The sequence below is a fragment of the Pleurodeles waltl genome, chromosome 7 (assembly GCF_031143425.1).
Source record: "Pleurodeles waltl isolate 20211129_DDA chromosome 7, aPleWal1.hap1.20221129, whole genome shotgun sequence".
Classification (NCBI taxonomy): domain Eukaryota; kingdom Metazoa; phylum Chordata; class Amphibia; order Caudata; family Salamandridae; genus Pleurodeles; species Pleurodeles waltl.
In genome coordinates this window covers 397,511,285-397,530,708 of record NC_090446.1, presented here as the reverse complement: position 1 = coordinate 397,530,708, position 19,424 = coordinate 397,511,285, and the positions used below count along the sequence as shown (strand labels likewise).

Genomic DNA, 19,424 nt, shown 5'->3' with positions numbered 1-19,424 from the left:
TTGGTGGTATAATTCTTTTAAGCCCTTCTATGAATGCTTTGATAACTGGTATCTTATACAAGGAAGTTGAATATGTAGTTTGCAGGTATGCAGATATTGCTGCAAGGTGTATTTTAATAGAAGAGAAGGCTAGCTTTGCTTTTTGTAAATGGAGCAAGTAATTTACTATATGTTTTGGAGTTGCGTCTAGTGGTTGTATCTGATTATGATGGCAGTACCAAACAAATCTTTTCCACTTACTTGCGTAGCAGTGTCTAGTGGATGGCCTTCTGGCCTGCTTTATGACTTCCATACACTCTTGGCTAAGTTGTAAGTGTCCGAACTCGAGGATTTCAGGAGCCAGATTGCTAGATTCAGCGATGCTGGGTCCGGGTGTCTGATCTGTTGGTTGTGTTGCGTTAACAGATCTGGTTTGTTGGGCAGTTTGATGTGTGGTACTACAGACAGATCTAGCAGTGTTGTGTACCAGGGTTGTCTTGCCCACGTTGGTGCTATTAAAATGAGTTTGAGTTTGTTTTGACTCAATTTGTTTACTAGGTAAGGAAGGAGAGGAGGAAAAGCGTAAGCAAATATTCCTGACCAGTTCATCCATAGGGCATTGCCTAGGGATTGCTTGTGTGGGTATCTGGACGCGAAGTTTTGGCATTTTGCGTTCTCTTTTGTTGCAAATAAGTCTATTTGTGGTGTTCCCCAGAGTGTGAAGTAGGTGTTCAGAATCTGTGGGTGGATTTCCCATTCGTGGACTTGCTGGTGATCTCGAGAGAGATTGTCTGCCAGCTGATTCTGGATCCCCGGAATAAACTGTGCTATTAGACCAATTTGATGATGGATTGCCCACTTCCATATTTTTTGAGCTAACAAGCTTAACTGCGTTGAATGTGTTCCTCCTTGTTTGTTTAGATAATACATCGTTGTCATGTTGTCTGTTTTGACAAGGATGTATTTGTGGGTTATGATTGGTTGGAAAGCTTTTAGTGCTTGAAAAAGAAAATTAGTTACTTACCTGTAACTGCAGTTCTCCAGTATTGGTATCTTTCATAGATTCACATGCTTGAATCATCCCCGTCGTCGAGGTGGGAGCCTCACGGTAAATTTAAATATATAAAAAGCAGTAAGTCAGTAAAAATAAAACCAGTAGGCCCAAGTAGGCCTCATAAGGTATTTTACAGTCTATCCACTTTGTTTTGTGAAAAGACCCAAACTTGAGTATCAACCAATCAGGATTCAGCCCCTCCCAAACACTCCCAACAGAGGCTGAATTCCCTCAGATTTTCTATTAGGAGTGTGAAGTTTAATATCTGTATAATAGGGGAGCCTCTGAGGGGAGGAGGGTGGGTCGCATGTGAATCTATGAAAGATACCAATACTGGAGAACTGCAGTTACAGGTAAGTAACTAATTTTCTTCTCCAGTATTGGATCTTTCATAGATTCACATGCTTGAATCCGAGTAACGAGCAGTAATGTTTTCTTACTTACTGAATTACATTGACTGTAATTCCATCGTAATTCTATACGTGATGTGATTCACATTAGTTCAGTTTTAAATATGCACTTACATATAATTATATTTATATTCACAAACATACGAATATAAAAGCAATAAAATGTGTGTGGCCAGAAATCCTGACACAGTTTATGCTATTATTATGGAGAATACGACACGTTAAACAGTAGAAGAAAATGAACCATTAATGACCATACCTCGAGTGTGGTGGTGGGATGTGTAAGAGGCTCACCTTAACGAAATAGATGCCTCAGCACTGCTTGTCCCACTGCTGTATCGACCTGGTTTGTCTCCTCTAGACAGTAATGTCTTGTAAATGTGTGTTGGCTGGACCATGTTGCTGCTCTACAGATGCTATGTAGTGGTACACCTGCAAAGAGTGCCGCTGAAGTGGCTACCGATCTTGTAGAGTGGGCTCTCACCTTGGTGTGGAGCGGCTTTCCTGCTTTTGAATGGCAGAATTGAATCGCCAGGCCAATCCATCTTGCTAAAGTCTGTTTGGACACCGCGTGTCCCTTCTTTGTTCCGCCGAACGCTACAAATAATTGATCCGACTGGCGGATGGCCTGAGTTTTCTGTAGATAAAACTTTAAACATCTTTTAATATCGAGAGAATGTAATGTTTTTTCCGCCACTGTTTGCGGATTTGGAAAAAAGGTTTTTAAGATGACTGGTTCATTTAAATGAAATGTTGAGGGAACTTTCGGAATGAATTTAGGATTTGTCCGCAGGATGACACCTGAGTTTGTAAACTGGAGGAACGGCTGTTTGATGGTGAACGCCTGAATGTCACTGACTCTTTTTGCCGAAGTAAGAGCTAACAGTAACGCTGTTTTCCATGCGAGGAATTTTAGGTCAGCTTTGTGGATCGGCTCAAAAGGAGCTTTCATGAGTTGCATCAACACAACATTCAATGACCATAGAGGCGGGGGTTTCCTAATTGGCGGGAAGACCCGAAAAAGGCCTTTCATAAATTGTTTGACAATTCTTGTGGAACACAAAGAGAGTTTATCTGGTGATCTGCGGTATCTGGAGATTGCCGCCAGATGTACCCGTATGGAAGAATATGCAAGTCCTGATTTTGCCAGGAGCAGGAGATATGGAAGTATCTGTTCCGGAGTAGAAGATAAAGGATGTATATTTTCCGCTGCACACCAAACACAAAACCGTTTCCATTTAAGTCTATAGGTTTTGTTGGTAGTGTCAGCTCTAGCTTTTGCTAACATGTCTCTACACTCTGGGGAGATTTTTAGATTTAAGTATTCATTGTGTTCAGGAGCCAAGCCGACAAATGAAGAGACGACGGATGTGGGTGTGTGACTTGTCCCTGGTGCATCGTTAAAAGAGTCGGACTCTGTCTGAGTGGTAGATGTGGTCGTTCGGAGAGCATGAGGAGCTCCGTATACCATATTTGTCTGGGCCATCTGGGAGCTATGAGTAGAAGTCGACACCCCTCCGTCTTCATTTTTCTGATGACTCTCGGAATGAGCGGGATCGGAGGAAAAGCGTAGGCATAAACTCCTGACCATCTCATCGAAAACGCATTCCCCCACGAATCTTTTTGGGGAAGCCAACTTGCGTAGAACTGGCATTTCTTGTTCTCGAGAGTGGCAAATAGGTCTAAGTTCGGTTTGCCCCATAATAGAAACAGGCCATTGAGAGTTTTCTGGTCTAGCTCCCACTCGTGATAAGGAATTACTGTCCTGCTCAAGGTGTCCGCTAGAACATTGATCTGTCCTGGCACATGTTCCGCTTTTAGTGAAATATTGTGTTTGATGGCCCATGTCCAAATTTGTTGGGCTAGCTGCGAGAGTTGTAGGGACCTTGTGCCTCCTTGCTTGTTTAGATAAAACATGCTGGTCATGTTGTCCGTCCGGATTAAGACGCTTGAACATTGTATCTTTGGCAAGAAAGCTTTTAGAGCTAAGTGTATTGCTTTGAGTTCTAGATAATTGATGTGGAGTTGGCTCTCTTGCTGATTCCAGATTCCGCTGATTTGCAGGTCCTGGCAATGTGCACCCCATCCTTCGAGAGAGGCATCCGTTGTTACTATGTAACTTGGTGTTTGAAGAAGAAAAGACAGCCCTTTTGAGAAATTGGTTGGAGTCGCCCACCACCTCATAGTGTTCTTCATTAGAGGCGTTATGCGAATCTGGTCTTCGAAGGAGCCGAGGACCTGTGTCCATTGTATGTCCAATTGCTCTTGCAGGGGTCGCATATGGAGTCTGCAATCTGGGACTAGCGGAATGCACGATGATATCATTCCGAGCAATGATTTGTAGATGCGGACTGAAACGAACTTTTTTCTGGATAGGTTGTTTGCCAACGAGGTTAACTTTTGTTTCCTCTCGTGTGATGGGTACGCTTTGCTGCGTACTGTGTCCAAAATTGCTCCCAAGAAACTCAATTCTTGTTTGGGGTATATCTGAGATTTCTGGTAGTTGACTACAAACCCCAGGCTGTGTAACAAATGAAGGCAATAGGAAATATGATTTGTTACTTGGAATTTTGAGGGTGCCTTTATAAGCCAGTCGTCCAGGTAAGGGAAGACCTGGATACCTGCCTGGCGAAGATGTGCTGCTACTGGAGCTAGCATTTTTGTGAAGATTCTGGGGGCTGATTTGAGACCGAATGGTAGAACCCGGAATTGGAGGTGCATACTTCCTACCCTGAACCTTAAAAATTTGCGATGGTTGCGATATATGGGGATATGAAAATAAGCATCCTGGAGGTCTAGGGATGCCATCCAATCGCCCGTGTTTAAGAGACGCAGGACATCCTGCAACGTTACCATCCTGAACGATTGTTTCTTTAGAAACTTGTTTAGTGCTCTCAAGTCCAGGATGGGGCGCCAGTCTCCTGAGGGTTTCTTGAGAAGGAAAAACCGGGAATAGACTCCCTTGTTCCTTTGAGATAAAGGGACTGGTTCTATTGCTCCTTTTGTTAGCATTATCCTTACTTCCCTGAGAAGTTGGCTCAACCTCAGAGGCGGTGTACCCGATGGTGGGACACTCGGTGGTGTTTGGATGAATTCCAGAGTATGACCTCTGGTCACCACATCTAGTACCCATCTGTCCGATGTTATAGCCTTCCACTTGGGGAAATAAGAATTGATGCGACCTCCGACCTTCAATATTGATTGGGGAGGTGTTGAGATTATCCGCTGGTCATTGCTTTCTGCCTGTATCTCTTGCTCGGGCAGCTCCTCTTCCTCTAGCCGGATGTTTGTAAGCTGCGGCTGGTGGTAATCGATAATGCTGCTGTTGTTGATGGTGCTGATGTCCTGGTCCTGTGGAGGAAGATGTATATTGTGACCTGTATTGTTGGTATCCACCTCGAAAGGAGTAATTACCTCTACCCCTTGCTCCACGAAAAGGTAGTTTTTTATATTGCAGGGTACCTAGGGATTTTGCCGTATCGGTATCCGTCTTGATAGCCTGCAGCATATCATCGACATGTTTGCCAAACAAACTCTCTCCATCGAAGGGCATGTCGAGAACACGAGTCTGGACTTCTGGTCTGAATGAAGTAGCTTTAAGCCACCCTTGTCTGCGCAGGACTGCTGCTCCAGCTAATTGTCGAAAGCCAGTGAGGGAAATATCTATTGCACTGTCTATTATCTCTGCGGAAACCCTTTCTCCCTCCTGCAAGACCTTTTTAGCCTCCACCTTGAGATCTTCTGGCAGTGAATCTACAAAAACGGACATGTCTGCCCACATCTGCCGATCGTATCTTCCCAGGATGGCGAGGGAATTTGCCGCTTTGACCGTTACTGCAGCAACAGAGGAGAATTTCTTACCAATATTGTCTAGTCTCCTTCCCTCTTTGTCTGGGGGAGACGCAATAGGTGTAGAGGGGTTTTTGGATCGTCGTTGAGCCGCCTGTGATATAACCGAGTCAGGTTTCGGTTGTGAGACTAAACAGGCCGGAGAATCATCTGGGGCCTTGTATTTTTTCTCTAGCCTTGGCATTTGTGAAGGCACTGTTGCCGGGTTTTTCATTGCCTTCAAACCCTCCTGCCACAAAAAATCCACAATAGGTATGGCTCTTACAGATCTCTTTGATGGCTCTTTAAAGTCATACAAAAAACACTCAGTTTCATGGGAAACAATTTCCAGGCCAAAACGTTTCGCCGCTCTCTCTATGATATTATGGAAACCTCCTATGTCTTCTGGAGGAGAATCCACTGGAGCTGCTGGAGGTGGAGATGGTGTGGGAACGAGATAGTCGTCCCATTCACTAGCAGCTGAATCTGCTAACTCGCCCTCTTCCCTTTCGTCGTCCGACGAGAGGTAAGCTTCCGGAGCTTGGCTAGTTACAGGTCTACTAGCCTGAGGCGTTTCGGAAACATTAGTAGTTTGAGCTTGCTGGTAACTCTGAGGTCTAGGTGGCGTGGACTGAGTTGACGGTGGGAACCTTTTATAGTAGTCCTTCAACATATGTTGTAAATCTGTCACTAATGTGCTAGGCATAGCTAGAGGCGATGGTTGGTTTGTCTGTGGATAAGATGTTGAAGCATAACTATGCTGGTAATGTTGATCCTCTTCTTCATCAAACTCTTGACATTTGACATTTAGTTGGGACGGGCTACTAGCTGCCCCAAACATGCCTTGAACGTCATCATCCTCATCGTCTAAAAGATGTTGCGGTGGGTATGGCAGCACCTTACTTGGTGATGTATGCATCGGCAAAATGTCAGATGGCTTGTCTCCTATATTAATAAGGGAAAGGGGTAAGAATCTGGTGGAGTCCTCATGATGGTATGAGGAATGAGCTGGTGAAATGTCCAAAGGTTTGTAAACTGTTAATGCTGTGGTAATCGTCGGATCCATCGTCGACGGTTCCCTCGTCGACGGCTCCCTCGTCGACGGCTCCCTCGTCGACGGCTCCCTCGTCGACGGCTCCCTCGTCGACGGCTCCCTCGTCGACGGGTCTCTCGTCGACGGGTCTCTCGTCGACGCTTCCGTCCATGACTGCGTCTTTTCCTTAGTCAACGGTCCCTTCGTCGACGGGTATTTTAGCGACGACGGTCGCTTCGCCGACGTAGTTTGCGTAGATGGGAGTGCCCTGGATGATTTGTGAACCCAGGAAGCCTCCGCTGTCGACGATGTGTTTGCCGACGAAGCTCTTTTGAAGATTTTTGCAGTAATAATCGTCGTCGATGACAAAGGTGACGACGTCATAATCATTGGTGAGGTTGGTGTTGTGAACGTCGACGATACCGTGGTCGCTGTTACCGTCGACACTGTCGTCGACGGGGCGGTCGTCGACGGTTGTTTTTTCACCAAAAAGAGTTTTTCTGACTCTTTTTGTGGTGACAGAGACAGGGATGGTTTCTTTGAGGTGCTTTTTCGGTGTAACGGCGTAGTAGGTTCTGAATGAACCTTTTTTGGTCCATGTTTAACTGCCTCTTCAGTTAAGACTTGTTTAGTCTTTTTGTGTATTTTTCTTGGTGGTTCATCCGCACCTCTCTCTCTCTCACTTGTTCTCTTCTGAGGGCGAGAAGTTTGTGGTGACTCTTCGCTGTCTGATGAAGGATGCTCTAAGGCTTTTTGTTTTTGCAGCCATAAGAGAAGTCTACCCTCTCGGTCTTTGAGGGTTTTTTGACTAAAGGTGCGACAGATTTTGCAGTCTCTCACCTTATGGTCTGGATGAAGGCAGTAAATACACTTCTTGTGGGGGTCATCAATATGTAGTCTCTTCTTCCCACAGTTGTCACAGTCTCTGAACAGACCCTTCTTTGCCTTCTCAGACATAGTAAAGTTGTAACTAGTTTCCTGAGAGAAAAAACAATCTTCAGTCAGAAAATAGGAAAAAAACTGAGCAGAGCTCAGGGAGACTCCCTTCACACGACGTGCGGTAGAAAATCTGAGGGAATTCAGCCTCTGTTGGGAGTGTTTGGGAGGGGCTGAATCCTGATTGGTTGATACTCAAGTTTGGGTCTTTTCACAAAACAAAGTGGATAGACTGTAAAATACCTTATGAGGCCTACTTGGGCCTACTGGTTTTATTTTTACTGACTTACTGCTTTTTATATATTTAAATTTACCGTGAGGCTCCCACCTCGACGACGGGGATGATTCAAGCATGTGAATCTATGAAAGATCCAATACTGGAGAACTGCTAATAATTCTAGATGATTTATATGCAGTTTTGTTTGATGTATGTTCCATTGTCCTCTTAGGTTGTGTTGATTGAGATGTGCTCCCCACCCTGTCATGGAAGCATCTGTTGTTATTACGTACTGTGGCACTGGGTCTTGGAAAGGCCGCCCTATGTTTAAATTTATACTGTTCCACCATAGAAGCGAGAGGTAAGTTTGGCGGTCTAGCAACACCAGATCTAGAAGGTGACCCTGTGCTTGAGACCACTGTGAGGCTAGGCACTGTTGTAAGGGCCTCATGTGCAGTCTTGCGTTTGGGACAATGGCTATGCATGAGGACATCATGCCTAGGAGCTGCAGTATTGTTCTTGCTTGTATTGTTTGGTTTGGAGACATGTGTTGAATGACCCTGTTGAAATTGTGGATCCTTTGTGGAGTTGGCGTTGCTACTCCTTTTGTCGTGTCTATTATGGCTCCTAGATATTGCTGTACTTTGCTTGGCAGAATGTTTGATTTTGCAAAGTTGACGGTGAACCCTAGTTTGTAGAGGGTTTGTATGACTTGATTTGTGTGGTTTGAGCATTGTGTGAGCGAACTGGTTTTGATTAGCCAGTCGTCTAGATACGGGAACACATGTATTTGCTGCCTTCTGATGTGTGCAGCGACCACTGCTAGGCATTTTGTGAATACTCTTGGAGCGGTTGTTAAACCAAAAGGCAATACTTTGAATTGGTAATGTATTCCTTTGAATACAAACCTTAGATATTTCCTGTGTGATTGATGTATTGGTATATGGAAATATGCGTCCTTGAGGTCTAGGGTTGTCATGTAGTCGTGTTTTTTGAGCAATGGTAACACTTCTTGTAGTGTGACCATGTGAAAGTGGTCTGATTTGATGAATGTGTTTACTACCCTGAGGTCTAGAATTGGTCTCAGTGTTTCGTCCTTTTTTGGTATCAAGAAGTACAGTGAATAAACTCCTGTGTTTATTTGTGTGCTTGGTACTAATTCTATTGCATTTTTTTGCAGTAGTGCTTGAACTTCTATCTCTAGAAGCTGTGAATGGTATTTTGATAAATTTTGTGATTTTGGTGGTATGTCTGGAGGGAATTGCATGAATTCTATGCAATAGCCATGTTGGATAATTGCTAGGACCCATGTGTCTGTAGTTATTTTGTCCCATGCTTCGTAATATTGACGTATTCTCCCCCCCCACTGGTGGTGTGTGGGAGGGGTGAGTGACGTGTGAGTCACTGCTTGTTGGTAGTGGTTTTGGGGCTTTGAAATCTTCCTCTATTCTTAGGGAATTGCCCCCCTCTATACTGGCCCCGAAAACCTCCCCTGTACTGTCCCTGGTAGGTGGGCGGTACGGACTGTGAGGTGCTAGCTTGTGTGGCCTGACCCCGAAACCCTCCTCTAAAAGGTGTTTTGCGGAAGGTGTTATAAGATCCTCTGCTCTGCGGGGAGTAGAGTGCGCCCATGGCTTTGGCAGTGTCAGTGTCCTTCTTGAGCTTTTCTATGGCTGTGTCGACCTCCGGACCGAACAGAAGTTTTTCGTTTACTGGCATGTTAAGCACTGCCTGCTGAATTTCTGGCTTGAATCCAGACGTTCTGAGCCATGCGTGCCTACGGATGGTAACCGACGTATTAATGGTCCTTGCGGCCGTGTCTGCTGCATCCATGGAGGAGCGTATTTGATTGTTGGAAATGTTTTGACCTTCCTCAACAACCTGTTTTGCTCTTTTTTGCAGATCTTTTGGGAGATGTTCAATGAGATGCTGCATCTCATCCCAGTGGGCTCTGTCGTATCGCGCTAGCAGCGCTTGTGAATTTGCGATGCGCCACTGGTTTGCTGCTTGGACAGCAACCCTCTTCCCGGCTGCATCGAATTTCCTGCTTTCTTTATCTGGGGGAGGTGCATCCCCAGAAGTGTGTGAATTTGCCCGTTTTCTGGCAGCTCCTACCACCACAGAATCTGGTGGCAGCTGAGAGGTGATGAATACAGGGTCCGTAGGAGGCGCCTTATACTTTTTGTCCACCCTAGGAGTCACTGCCCTACTTTTAACTGGCTCCTTGAAAATGTCCTTTGCATGGCGTAGCATGCCTGGGAGCATCGGCAGGCTTTGGTAGGAGCTGTGGGTTGAAGAGAGGGTGTTAAATAAAAAATCATCCTCTACTTGTTCCGAGTGTAGTTCCACATTATGGAATAGTGCTGCTCTAGCCACCACTTGTGAGTAGGCTGTGCTGTCTTCCGGTGGTGATGGCCTAGTTGGGTATGTGTCTGGGCTGTTATCAGACACTGGTGCGTCGTACAAGTCCCACGCATCCTGATCTTGGTCATCGTGGCTCATGGCGGTGTGAGCTGGCGAATGTGACGGGGTGTAAGTTGGCGAAGCCGGAGTTACAGGTGGAGGCGAGGGAGGAGGTGTTACCTTTTGTGCTGTTTGTTGCTGAGGAGTAAACTGAAGCGTTCTCTTTCGTTTGACAGGTGGAAGGGTACTGATCTTCCCAGTCCCCTGCTGAATAAAGATACGCTTTTGCGTGTGATCCACGTCAGTGGATTGCAGTTCTTGTTCAAATCTATGTTTCTTCATTTGTGAAGACATAGAATGCTCTTCAGTATAGGAGCCTGAAACAGGGTCTGATGTCGCTTTTTTCGGCTCCGAAAACCCTGTTGATTGTTTTTTCGGCTCCGAGGTAACCTTCCTCTTTTTCTGTGCCGAAAATTCTTGGCCTCTATGGTCTTCGGCGCCACTGTCTCGGCGTCGATCCGTGTCGACACCGAACTCTCGTTGATGCTTCTGTTTAGCACTCTCTCGGTCCCGAGGAGGCTGCGTGCCGGTGTCTCGACCGAAGTCGGACGATCTCGACACTGAATGGGCCTTTTTCGGTGCCGATTGTTGGTCACCGAGAATTTGGGTGGAGCCATGGCCGGTTGGCAGTGGCGTCCCCTGGGCCTTCTTTCCTTTTTTAAGTTCTGATCTCGACGTCTTACTCACAGTTTTTGTAGAGTCTAGCTCGTCGGAGTCTGAATCCTGGATGGAAAAGGATTCCTCCTGTTCCTCTTCTGTCTCGAACTGTCGACGCTCCTTTGGCGTGGACGCCATCTGCAGTCTTCTCGCTCGACGGTCGCGCAGAGTTTTTCGGGACCGGAACGCCCGACAGGCCTCACAGGATTCTTCGCTGTGCTCGGGTGACAGGCACAGGTTACAGACCGAGTGTAGGTCCGTATAAGGATATTTGTTGTGGCATTCGGGGCAGAATCGAAACGGGGTCCGTTCCATCGGCGTTGTTCTCCACGCGGTCGGGCCGACTAGGCCCCGACGGGGTGCCGAAATCTACCCCGAAGGGCACCAAAGCGCTTCGATGTTCAACGCGTCGTCGTATGTGTCTATCTCGAACCGGATCGCAACGATACCGTCGAAAATCTTCTGGTTTCAGCTATCTTTCCGTTCCGAAACTCGGAGCGACAGGAACACGTCCGAACCCGATGGCGGAAAGAAAACAATCGAAGATGGAGTCGACGCCCATGCGCAATGAGCACAGAAGGAGGAGTCACTCGGTCCCGTGACTCGAAAACACTTCTTCGAAGAAAAACAACTTGTAACACTCCGACCCAACACCAGATGGCGAGCTCATGCATACCATGTGTATCTACAGCGACAGATGCCATCGAACCTGAGATTTCTAAGTGCCTTACTTACCTCACAAAGTAACCATTACTTACCTCCCCCAGGAACTGTTGATTTTTGCACTGTGTCCACTTTTAAAATAGCTTATTGCCATTTTAACAAAGACTGTAGGTGATATTGCCTTTATTCAAAGCTCCTAACGTATCCAAGTGAAGTACCTTACATTTAAAGTGTTTAATGTAAATCTTGAACCTGTGGTTCTTAAAGTTATCTAAGAAAATAAATGTTTCAATATAAAAACCTATTGGCCTGGAATAAGTCTGTGTGTGTTCCTCATTTATTGCCTGTGTGTACAACAAATGCTTAACACTACCCTCTGATAAGCCTACTGATCGACCACACTAGAACAAAATAGAGCATTGGAATTCTCTTTTTGCCACTATCTTACCTCTAAGGGGAACCCTTGGACTCTGTGCACACTATTTCTTACTTTGAGATAGTATATACAGAGCCAACTTCCCACAATAGTCAAGTAAGACTACCACACAGATAATTGGTTTTGGTTACAGTAGGTAAACCTACTCTAGTCAAAGAAACGTTCTAGCATACTACTGTCACATCCCAGGTACTGTAGCTTTTCAGGTTAAAATATCCTAGGTAGACACAGCCATCTAAACCAAGAAAGGCCACCACCTTGCAGAAAATATACAAGTGTGCACATGTACCATTCAGTAGTCCACTAGCCAGCCGTGCATATAATTTGCACAAGTCCCAAACATTAAGAAGCAATGGCTCATTATTGTGCGGGACAGCCTGCAGTCTGCCCACAATACCAACTGAATTTAGCTCACAGAATGTGCTGAGTTCTTAGAGACCCCAATAATGGCATGGATAACGTCAAGTACACTCACATGAACATCTTGTCTACTTTGGGGAAAAACAAAGGGTGGTCCACAGAATATATAAGGGCAGCGTGGATCAGTTTTACAAAGCCGCACTCAAGACTTTAAAGACAAACGAACACCCCTCTTAGATCAGAATGCTTAAAACCTACTACTGCTCGAGACGCATCTTGACATTTTATACCGATTAATTTAATGTGTTTAAAGTTTCAGCCTTCATCATACACGTATATGGGTTGCTGATAACTTGTGGATGAGTCACTTTCAAAAAGTCATACTACAAAAATTCATATTTAACCTAATAACTGGTGCTTACCTGAGATGCTTGAACTATGATAGGTACTCCTAGAACTCTTTGTCCAGTTAAGCCTATTGCTAGAGGTACAGAACTGACATCAACAAATTCGACATAAGCAATTCCCTTGGATCGTCTGGAGTTTCTATCTGAAATCATTCTGACATCCCGAACCTAAAATGAAATAAAAAAAATGAATTACCATATAAAAATGTAATAAAAGCATTAGGCGCCCAAAGGAGCTACATTTGGGTACTATGGCAGATATTCATGATTACAGAAGGAAACCCTCAAAAAGGTAAAGCTATTAGTGCAGCCTACTGGGTCGTTTACTCTCCACCTCACGGAAAAAAAATATCGAGTTCAGTTGAAGTTTAGATGGCAGCTGCCTGAGAACATTACCAGAAATCAGAATGTGCTCTCTAGAAGTAACTTGTGACACAACAACTTTACTATATGTTAGTTAGGCTAGCTTTTCAATATTTGATTCACCCTGTGCAATTCAACGAGGCTTTACTGCTACACTATTCATTTGTTTATGTCAAAATGACACAAGATCATGCAATGACAGACTGAAAAACTACTGTTTAGTACAGACAGCACTAGGAAATAACCAAACCAAGGACTGGGCCAAGCTAAAGATACAAGATTCACTCTAATTTAGAAATACACCTACTAAGAACCAGGTAAAGAAAGAAAAGGTACAAAAAAAAATAGCTTCATTTGGGAGAAGCAGGTGGACGAGATTTCGTTGACTTAAGCAGCATGAGAGGTCCTGATCCAAAAAGACTCCCAACTGCAAACAGAAGAAACAGGTTAAAACTGAACACAGCAGAGAGACTGCTGAGACGGGTAATCACATTCAGACAATCTGAACTCCAACTGAGCCAAATCTACAATAAGATCAGACTCCAAGAAAGTGGAAAACTACTTATTTATTGACATAGAAAGTACTTTGGTATGGACATGAGAGAAACACGCAGAAAATGATTTGGGGCAAAATGATGTATTTTAAGGCTTCTTTTAAACAGAGAAACCACAAGAGCTGCTTCCGAGGAGTGGGGGCATGAAACAAGGAGATGGGTTTATTCCAAGTTGGAGAAAGTGAGCGAGCAAGGATTTAGAGTAGAAACCGAATAGGTGGAAACATAGGTTCTTCTGTAAATGCATGCAATAAAGGTGATGAGGAGGAGAACATTCCAAGATGAAGGTCCAGGAAAGGCTTTGCAAATTAACTTAATTTTCTTGGAGAAGGACAAAAGTGTGTCTCACAGCACTTGTAAGAGCTCAAAGGTGGAAAAGCAGCATTCAGGACTGGAAATGGAGTAGGTAGGCTTATTGTAGCAGACATTAACATGGAAAAACAGTTAGCCTTTAAAGTTAATTTAGTGTTCTTGAACTCTCGATATGTTCAATGTTTTTGTCTACTCCTTTCGTATGCAAAAGGCCCACTTAGGCCACCCAAGGACCAAACACTGTAGCCAACTACATAGAAGATTACTCTCCCCCCCCACTCCAACCCCCAAAAAACATTCAAACCAATTGGAAACAAACCGGTCATAGACAGAGGTAAAACATAACTAGATATTTTATACTTTCATAATTTGTATACTCTACTAAGTTTGATAGGTATCAAATGAACATGCACCATTAACTGAGACTCTGCAACAAATTAGTGATCTTACCCAATGTTACCCAACTGATTTGCACACTGCATTCTCAGGAAAAACAACAGAATTTGGTGCTATCAAACTGCAGACACCCAAAACAACATTTCTTTGGCCAGTCAAATAATGATCAAATGCATTTAGATAATGGAAATCTGTACACATTTTTCATTTTATCAGGCTAAAACAAGGTACTGTTGCAGGATTTGCACCAACATGTTGCCCACACAATGTCACAGAAGAAGCTATATATTTTGTATAGAGGCACAAACAGCCCAAAGTAGTACGTCTTTAAAAAAAAACTATTTTAATAGATGCCACTTACGAAAATAATTACAAAAGTGATTGCTTTAAAATTAATTTCTGTAAATAGTTTCTGGACAATATGGCTATATGAAACAATATTGGGGTTACATTGAAAGTAAGACTATTTGTTGTCACAAAATAATCTACTGTTAAACTGGCTAATCATCAAAAGTTTAAAAAACAGAAAAAAAAAAAAAAACACACTACCTTTCCTACAGTAGAAAAAAATTCCTCCAGGTCTCGTGGACGAATCCTAGCAGCAAGCTGCATACAGAAGACCGTCCTGGCATCCCGTTCTTCTGGAGTCAAATTATCAATTGGTTCTCTATAACAAATAGTGGCTGGTTAAGTTTCATAAAATTATGTTGATGATCTCATTCACAAATCCATGACAGACTTCCTATAAGAAAAATGTTACATACCTAGTAAGCATCTGTTTGTGGCATGTAGTGCTGTAGATTTACATGTTGAAACACAAAAGGTACACGGTTCCAAAAAAAAAAAAAAAAAAGTTAAGACCTCCAGGCACTTCTATAAATAGAAGGAAGAGCTCTCACACATCTTGTTAGATGTCATGCTTCATTCATGCTCGCCAGATTATCTGTTTATACCCTAGTATGGCACCACATTAGCACTGAGTGCAACGTCACTTTTTAAGATTAACTACATATATTTAGTGCATTTTTGCCACGGTTAATGGATGCTTAAAAATATGTGGTCCTCACGTTTCGTGTTTTTCTCCACAGGCTTCCTTCTACTTTATCTATTAGATGTGTAACTTGTTTGAGTAAGTTAACTCGTGTTTTTTTTTCTGATTTGGCTATTTTCAGATAGGTCTATACTCAATATAGTTTTCACTTCAGCTCAGGTGAAGTCTTTTTCTATGTGGTCCTGATGAAGCGCCATTTGATCCAGTAGGACTGAGGCGCAAAACATGTTGACTTTTTTTTTTTAGTGATCAAAATAAGTTCTTTTCACCATTATTTCAGTAGAGTGTGGGAACATTATTTCCTTTTCACTCCACAGTGTTTTTAACCTTGACCGGGACCCTGCCAAGATCAACAAAGAAGGGTTTGGAGGTTCCCAAGCCAATTTTAACCCCTTTTTTCTCTCCTGCTTTTTGTTCCTCGTTTTTTTACCAGGTTTACATTTATTCCTACATGCTCATAACCATGGCGCACACTACCAATTAAGATCTGCCGCAAAGAGCCCCCTTGTGGGGCCCGTCAGTCATTGCAGCGCCAGTCTGACTAGGAGCGAGCCCTACGATGAAGCATGACCTCTAACAAGATGTGTGAGGGATTTTGCTTCTATTTATAAAAGTGCCTGGAGGTCGCTTTATGTCTTTTTTGGAACAGTGTACCTTTTTTTGTTTCAATATCATCATTAGGGACACTGTACACTGGACCATTTAATCTCCCTGTCCCTCATATAATTATATAGGTTCACATGTTGTGCATTCTCCTGCCACCTAGTGCTGGTTCCGGAAACGTGCAAGTTGTTTTCTTTGAAGTTTTTGAAGTCACAAGGTAGAGCGTCAACCCCCCCCCACCCTCCCCCTCCCCCCCTTTGTGGCAATGCACATCCACTCCATTGTTAGATTTGTTTTCCTGCAGGCGGGAGTGAATGGAGTGTAGAGGAAGTTTAAGTATAGAGATGTCCATGCAAATGAGAATGTAAATGAACTGCAACAGTTGCAGGTGTCCAGGGAGAAGAGTGGGTGCATATGAATCTACAGCACTACATGCCACAAACAGATGCTTACTGGGTGAGTAACATTTTAAGTTTGATGGCATGTGTTGCTGTAGATACACATGCTCTGCATAGACTGTAAAGCAGTGCCCTCCAAAATCAGTGGCTAACCCGTGGGTATTGCGGTTGTTTGGAAAAATGTGTGTAGCTCTGCCTGACCAACATTAGCTTGTTGGTGTGCTAAAACATCCACACAATAGTGTAAAGCAAAGATGTGGGGTGTACACCATGTAGCTGCTTTACATTTATCAGCTATAGGTATACTACCTAGGAAAGCCATAGAAGCCCCTATTTTGCGAGTAGAGTATCCTCTAGAAAGTGAAAGCAGAGTTCTTTTGGCTTTAATGTGACATGCAGTCATGCATTCGGCACTATGCTGATGCATGTTCGCATCATACTCAGAGGTTTCATGACAGTTCTGACCGACTTGTTGATTAGTCCTGAAGGACACTATTAGCATTTTAATGTTGTGTATTCATGCTGCGTTGGGATAGGCTAATCCCCAATGGCGTGTTGAGAGTTGCACCTATATACGGTTAAATCTGAAGAGGCAGAAGGTGTTATTTTTTAAGTGGATCGTGAAACCAAATTGATGTAGCAAGTCTCTGGTTGTTTGGGCATGTGGGGAGAGAGTTTGAGAGTGCTGGATTTGATGAGCCGGTTGTCTCTAAACAAAAAAAACAATTGTTTTGTCTGCACAGTTGAGCTGCTACCACTGCTAGGCATTTTGGTGCAGTAGTGACTCCAAACAGGAGGACCTTGAACTGGTAATGTTTGCCTGCTGTAGGAAGTTGGCTCTGTATATACTATTTCAAAGTAAGAAATAGTGTGCACAGAGTCCAAGGGTTCCCCTTAGAGGTAAGATAGTGGCAAAAAGAGATAATTCTAATGCTCTATTTTGTGGAAGTGTGGTTGAGCAGTAGGCTTATCAGAGGGTAGTATTAAGCATTTGTTGTACACACTCAGGCAATAAATGAGGAACACACTCTCAAAGACTTACTCCAGGACAATAGGTTTTTATATTGAAAAATATATTTTCTTAGTTTATTTTAAGAACCACAGGTTCAAGATTGACAAGTAATACTTCAAATGGGTATTCTAGGAACTTTGAATAATCACAATATCATGTACAGTCTTTGTAAAAATGGCAATAAGCTATTTTAAAAGTGGACACAGTGCAAAAATCAACAGTTGCTGGGGGAGGTAAGTAAATGTTAAGTTCACAGGTAAGTAAAACACTTTACAGGGTTCAAAGTTGGGTCCAAGGTAGCCCACCATTGGGGGTTCAATGCAACCCCAAAGTTAGCACACCAGTAGCTCAGGGACGGTCAGGTACAGAGGTCAAAGAGGTGCCCAAAACACATAAGCTTCAATGGAGAACGGGTGCGCCGGTTCCAGTCTGCCAGCAGGTAAGTAAGTAAGGCAGATAAAGTACACCTGGCCTAGGCAGAGGGTGGCCTGGGGGTCGCTCCTGCACTGGAATTCAGTTCCTTCAGGTCCTGGGGGCTGCGGGTGCAGTGTTGGTTCCAGGCGTCGGGTCCCTTGTTACAGGCAGTCGCGGTCAGGGGGAGCCTCTGGATTTCCTCTGCAGGTGTCGCTGTGGGGGCTCAGGGGGGGTCGACTGGCTACTCACGGGCTCGCAGTCGCTGGGGAGTCCTCCCTGTAGTGTTGGTTTTCCGCAGGTCGAGCCGGGGGCGTCAGCTGCAGAGTGGAAAGTCTCACGCTTCCAGCGGGAAACGTGGGGTCTTTAAAGTTGCTTCTTTGTTGCAAGAAAGTTGCAGATTGTTGAACAGGGCTGCTCACAGGAGTTTCTTGATCCTTGGGTGCAGGGCAGTCCTCTGAGGCTTCAGAGGTCGCTGGTCCCTGTTGGATGCGTCGCTGTTGCAGTTTTCTTCGAAGTTGGGAGACAGGCTGGTTGGGCTGGGGCCAAGGCAGTTGTCTCCTTCACTGCAGGGTTTCAGGTCAGCAGTCCTTCTTGTTAAGGTTTCCTAGGTTCTGGGGGCCCCTAAATACTGAATTTAGGGGTGTGTTTAGGTCTGGAAGGGCAGTAGCCAATGGCTACTGTCCTTGAGGGTGGCTACAACCTCTTTGTGCCTCCTCCCTGTGGGGAGAGGGGCACATCCCTAATCCTATTAGGGGAATCCTCCATCCACAAGATGGAGGATTTCTAAAAGTAAGTGTCACCTCTGCTCAGGACACCTTAGGGGCTGTCCTGACTGGTGGGTGACTCCTTGTTTTTCTCATTATCTCCTCCAGCCTTGCCCCCAAAAGTGGGGGCAGTGGCTGGAGGGGCGGTCATCTCCACTAGCTAGGATGCCCTGTGGTGCTGTAACAAAGGGGGTGAGCCTTTGAGACTCACCGCCAGGTGTTACAGTTCCTGCAGGGGGAGGTGAGAAGCACCTCCACCCAGTACAGGCTTTGTTCCTGGCCACAGAGTGACAAAGGCACTCTCCCCATGTGGCCAGCAACATGTCTGGTGTGTGGCAGGCTGGCAAAAACTAGTCAGCCTACACTGGAAGTCGGGTTTGTTTTCAGGGGGCATCTCTAAGATGCCCTCTGGGTGCATTTTACAATAAATTGCACACTGGCATCAGTGTGCATTTATTGTGCTGAGAAGTTTGATACCAAACTTCCCAGTTTTCAGTGTAGCCATTATGGAACTGTGGAGTTTGTGTTTGACAAACTCCCAGACCATATACTCTTATGGCTACCCTGCACTTACAATGTCTAAGGTTTTGCTTAGACACTGTAGGGGCATAGTGCTCATGCACATATGCCCTCACCTGTGGTATAGTGCACCCTGCCTTAGGGCTGTAAGGCCTGCTAGAGGGGTGACCTACCTATGCCACAAGCAGTGTGAGGTTGGCATGGCACTCTGAGGGGAGTGCCATGTTGACTTAGTCATTTTCTCCCCACCAGCACACACAAGCTGTGAGGCAGTGAGCATGTGCTGAGTGAGGGGTCCCTAGGGTGGCATAAGACATGCTGCAGCCCTTAGAGACCTTCCCTGGCATCAGGGCCCTTGTTACCAGGGGTACCAGTTACAAGGGACTTACCTAGGTGCCAGGGTTGTGCCAATTGTGGAGACAAAGGTACAGTTTAGGGAAAGAACACTGGTGCTGGGGCCTGGTTAGCAGGGTCCCAGCACACTTTCAAATCATAACTTAGCATCAGCAAAAGCAAAAAGTCAGGGGGTAACCATGCCAAGGAGGCATTTCCTTACACCCGCTATCACAAATCTGAGGTATTTGCAATGGGCTGG

The 19,424-nt window shown here is 44.7% G+C and overlaps 1 protein-coding gene across 6 annotated transcripts in view; it reads right to left on the bottom strand.

Annotated features, from left to right (window-relative positions):
- The window catches only part of RBM39 (RNA binding motif protein 39), a 561,368-nt gene that overhangs the window by 489,755 nt on the left and 52,189 nt on the right, over positions 1-19,424 (bottom strand). For all 6 annotated transcript variants that reach the window (XM_069243868.1, XM_069243870.1, XM_069243869.1 and 3 more), the window contains 2 exons: positions 14,618-14,735; positions 12,459-12,611 (listed from right to left, as the gene is read on the bottom strand). In XM_069243868.1, the coding sequence (XP_069099969.1) occupies positions 12,459-12,611; positions 14,618-14,735 (271 nt within the window). The remainder of the gene's footprint in view (positions 1-12,458; positions 12,612-14,617; positions 14,736-19,424) is intronic.